Source organism: Jatropha curcas, chromosome 10 (genome assembly GCF_041381405.1).
Source record: "Jatropha curcas cultivar XTBG-Jc1 chromosome 10, XTBG_Jcur_1.0, whole genome shotgun sequence".
NCBI classification, from domain to species: domain Eukaryota; kingdom Viridiplantae; phylum Streptophyta; class Magnoliopsida; order Malpighiales; family Euphorbiaceae; genus Jatropha; species Jatropha curcas.
Window position 1 is genome coordinate 7,349,817 of NC_143160.1, and position 4,739 is coordinate 7,354,555.

The 4,739-nt window shown below is 39.5% G+C and overlaps 1 protein-coding gene across 1 annotated transcript; it reads left to right on the forward strand.

The window, feature by feature from the left end:
- Nucleotides 1–595: 595 nt before the first annotated feature.
- LOC105640690 (phosphoinositide 4-kinase gamma 7) lies at nt 596–4,228 on the forward strand. Its single transcript, XM_012225085.4, has 2 exons — nt 596–934; nt 1,595–4,228. The coding sequence occupies exon 2, from the start codon at nt 1,903–1,905 to the stop codon at nt 3,850–3,852; it is 1,950 nt and encodes a 649-aa protein (XP_012080475.1). The 5' UTR covers nt 596–934; nt 1,595–1,902; the 3' UTR covers nt 3,853–4,228.
- The last annotated feature ends 511 nt before the right edge of the window (nt 4,229–4,739 follow it).

Genomic DNA, 4,739 nt, shown 5'->3' on the forward strand with positions numbered 1-4,739 from the left:
ATATAATAGGTCCATAAAATTTGGGATGATACGAAAATAAAATTTTGAAGTTGAGATACAAATTTATAGCAACATATTTGCAACATTCACCATCGTATAATTATTTTTAGCATAGACACAATATATAATTAATAATTATTGTTTATTGACTTAAAATTATCATGTAGACTAAAATTATTTTATCATATAAGGAAACATATAGAGAAGCGTATTTAAAAATTATGGAGTGTACTTTCTGAAAAAAATAAAAAAGAGTGTACTTAACCCTTGAGAAAAAGGAAAAAAAAAAAAAAAATCTCATTAACTCCCAAATCCAATTCGATGACACTTCCTGTTTAGACGGCGACTCCCCCACGTCATGGACCAATTCCTTATCTCCACCTCACCCCCTTCTCTCTTCCTCCATACATTTGCCATCCAACGGCTTCCATCTCTCCACCGGTACTTAGATCCAACGGCTCCTAGATCCATTTCTAGACTCTTCCAAATCCCACAGCAAAATAAAAATAGAGAGAGACTGACTGGAGTAAAGAAGTAACCATGGTTAATTATTAACTAGGCTTCACACCAAGTTAAAGAACGTTCCTAGAAAGGGAGAGAGAGGAAAGGCAGAGAGAGAGAGAGAGAGAGAGAGAGAGAGCAGAGGCCCAAAGAGAATAAAGAAATCAAAGGAGGGTTTTCCGTTTTAGGTTTGTTTGGGTATTCGCTTTGATACAATTCTGAGTCAACTCGGGCGATTCCATTCTTGCGCTTTTCCTCCTCCTTTGAAACCTTCGTATACGCCTCGTCTCACGCTGTTTCATAGAAGAGAACATAACCTTCTTGTTCTGGTGATTATTCTTTTATCAATTTTTTTCTTCAAAGTTTTTCAATTTAATCGTACGGCCCTGATTCATTCAAGACTCCGGTGGTTGTATCAGATCTTGCAATCTGGGTAAGTTCTCTACTGCCATTGAAATTCTTACTGGTTTCTTTTTGTTAGGTTGTAATGTCGTTTCTTTCTTCTAGGTCGGTTTATTTTCTTTTTTCCGTTTTTATGGGTTTCTAATCAAACATATATTTGATTACGAAAGCATTCTTTTCCATTTTTTAAGGTGGTATTTTTTGACAATATAATCTTGAAACTTTCACTTCCGTGTGTTAATTTGTTCCTGAGTTTATGCAGACTCATGTAAGCTAGTGTTGAATCCTGATTTTTAGTTAAAATAGGGTTCGTTGTAGATTAATTTTTGGATTTTCTTTTTTCATCTCTTCGAGTTTAGCTATGGTTTCCTTTCTGGACTCAAATCAACTTTTACTCTCTGTAGATAATTGTAAAAGTGTCTTCAACAAATGCTTGAATTAGTTGCTAGGAATGCATTATTGCGTTAGGAAAGCTTTGTAAGTGTTAGATTTTGTGAAATCTGAATAAATACAATGGATGTGCCCAGATGCATTCAATGAACAGTGTCTTTTTTCTTTTTTGTTCTTTTGGTAACCAAGATAGTGGATCTGTGATATTAGTTAAATTTTTAGTGCTTAGGGTCCATTTTTAAGCTGATGATCATTTGTTGCTCCTGATGTTAATACAACTTTTTGTTTATTTTTTTACCAGATACTTCTACATATTCTGGATTTTAGAAATGGCCTGCGTAATGGAGAGTTGAGCTTGAAATCTTCTCTTTGTCTGTTAGTCTGCAGTCTGCACTTTTTGCGGGTGATGGTTTCTGTTTTTTGAGTTGTGGTTTGAGTTTGAATTTAAGGTTATCAATTTAATGATTGATAGTGAATTCTACAATTTGCTGCAAAATCAATTGCGATTGGTTTTGGTGTTTGGCGCATTATTGGGAGGGAAGAAGCTCTCTTCCTTCTTTCCTGCCTCTCTCACCAGCCACAAAGACCATAAGGTTCTGATTCCCTTTGATGTCTCGTAAGTTGGACAGCCCAGTTCAGACCCAAATGGCAGTGGCAGTCTTTAAGAGTCCTCTCAGTGGGGAATATCACGGGAGCAGGAAAATTGAAGGGAAACAACCTGCTGGGAGGAGACGGGTTTTTGTCCAAACTGAGACCGGATGTGTCTTGGGGATGGAATTGGATCGTGGTGACAATGCACATACAGTGAAGAGGAGGTTGCAGCTTGCTCTTAATGTGCCCACTGATGAGAGTTCCTTGACTTTTGGGGATATGGTGCTGAAAAATGATCTTAGTGCTGTTCGTAATGATTCGCCTCTTCTCTTAACTCGGAACTTTCTACATAGAAGCTCATCTACTCCCTGTCTTTCGCCGACTGGCAAAGATGTCCAACAAAGGGACCAGAGTGGTCTTATTGAGATTTTAGGACAGTCAAATAGCTTTGCTAAAATGAAACAAATGGTCAAGGAAAGTGTCAAGGCGATCAAGATGGGCGTTGATCCAATTCCTGTTCATAGCGGGCTTGGAGGTGCATACTATTTTAGGAACAGCAGAGGTGAGAGTGTAGGAATTGTTAAGCCAACAGATGAAGAACCTTTTGCACCCAACAACCCGAAAGGCTTTGTTGGTAAAGCCCTTGGGCAGCCTGGTCTAAAACGTTCTGTTCGGGTTGGGGAAACAGGGTTCAGGGAAGTTGCTGCTTACCTTCTGGACTATGATCACTTTGCAAATGTTCCACCTACTGCATTGGTGAAGATCACTCACTCAATCTTCAATGTGAATGATGGGGTTAATGGCAACAAACCTCACAAGAAGAAGCAGGTTAGCAAGATTGCATCTTTCCAACAGTTCATACCGCATGATTTTGATGCAAGTGATCATGGGACATCGAGCTTCCCTGTTTCAGCTGTGCATCGTATTGGAATATTAGATATTAGAATTTTTAACACGGACAGGCATGGTGGAAACCTTTTGGTGAGGAAGCTTGATGGTGTAGGGAGATTTGGGCAGGTGGAATTGATTCCAATTGATCATGGTCTTTGCTTGCCGGAAACATTGGAGGACCCGTACTTTGAGTGGATCCATTGGCCACAGGCTTCAATCCCATTCTCAGAGGATGAGCTTGAGTATATAGAAAAACTTGATCCCAGCAAGGATTGTGATATGCTGCGAATGGAGCTCCCTATGATTCGAGAGGCATGCTTAAGGGTCTTGGTTCTCTGTACAATTTTCCTCAAGGAAGCTGCTGCTGCAGGTCTCTGTCTAGCAGAAATTGGTGAGATGATGAGCAGGGAATTTCGTGCTGGTGAGGAGGAACCCAGTGAACTTGAGGTTGTATGTATTGAGGCAAGGAGGTTAATTGCAGAGAGGGAGGAGTTTTCTCCTCGGACTGATTTGGGAGATGAGGAATTCCAATTTGATATAGACTGTGATGAAACAGAATATGACTTCACTCCAAAGATAATGGAAGAGTACACAACTAGAACCCCTTTCCAATTTGGGTCTGGAGCCCGTTTCCCTCTTTCAAAACTGGAGGAAAGCATAGAGGAGGAGGAAGAGGAAGAGGAACAGGAGGAAGAAGAGGAGGGAAGCACGGAGGATGGAGGAGGCAAAAAGGGGTTTTCTGTTCTAACCTTGCCTGAAAGATCTCCAACCATGTCAAAGCTTTCTATGTCGCTTAAGAATATCTCATTAGGTGACAAGAAACAGAAATGCCAGAATTTTTCAGGCGCCAAACAAGAAAATGGTTATTTTTCCAACACATCTTCTGGGCATAGAAGTGCCAATGAACAGCTTCCTGCAAGTGCGACTTTTGTGAAGCTGGCTGACATGAGCGAGGAAGAATGGAGTCTGTTTTTGGAAAAATTTCAGGAACTGCTGCACCCGGCATTTGCCAAACGCAAGTCTGTTACCTTTAGTCAGAGGCAGAGACAGAGGCTTGGTACCTCGTGCCAGTTTTGAATTTGAGATGAAGAAAATAAGACTTCTAGGGTTTGTGGGAGTTATCAATGACTAGGATTAGATATCAGTAAAAGAGTTTTCTCACTGGAAGGTGTTGTAGTTGGGATGGACAGTAAGTAGGAGCAACCACTGTAAATAGTCGTGGCATTAGCTAAGTGAGGACTGAGGAGCTAAGTAGAATCGTTTGTATTTCTTCCCTTCTTTTTTTTTTTGTTTTTGGTTTTTACGTTTTTGCTTTCATTTTTTCTTTTCCCTTCACTCCTTATGGACCTGTTTGATAAATAATTTCTAGACTGAAAATCCTTGAAGAGAAAAAAGAAAAAGAAAGGATTGTTGTGTAAATGGTGACATCTTATCCTGGGGGCTTTTTTTTCAACTTTCTTTGGATCAAATTATTCATCTGTTTTGTTCTTTGTGTGTGTGTTTAATGATTCTATTGAGTTTGTCTGCAATTGTGTTTAATGCATCATTGCTTCAAGTTCTACAATTTATCGAGACAGGAACTACCGGTGGGCAGTCGGACAGGGGGTTGGATTGCCGGCGGAGTTTGGTGATCAATCATGCATGGAAATTGGCAAGAAGAGGGTAATTGTTTGTTTCCTGCGAAAATATAAGAGGATGTCAGCTTCAGACTATTACGGATAATCCATGACGTCTTCTGTTATAAAACATCTGTCTGCCGTCCACAGATTATTCGGTTACCCATTTTTATTTTTTTTTCTTTTGTTGGCTGTGTGTTTGCGGGATACTATTAGTTATTATTAATTTTGATTTGGAAAACGACATTAGTCTTTTATGCCATAAATAAATATATAATTGTTGGTTCGAAATCCACTGTTTGGACAGCGGAGAACGTGCAAGAAAATTTTGTGTATGCTGACAAAGAA

Bases quoted from the DNA above. Each gene is read 5' to 3' on its own strand.
- LOC105640690 (XM_012225085.4), top strand. From the start codon at position 1,903: ATGTCTCGTAAGTTGGACAGCCCAGTTCAGACCCAAATGGCAGTGGCA.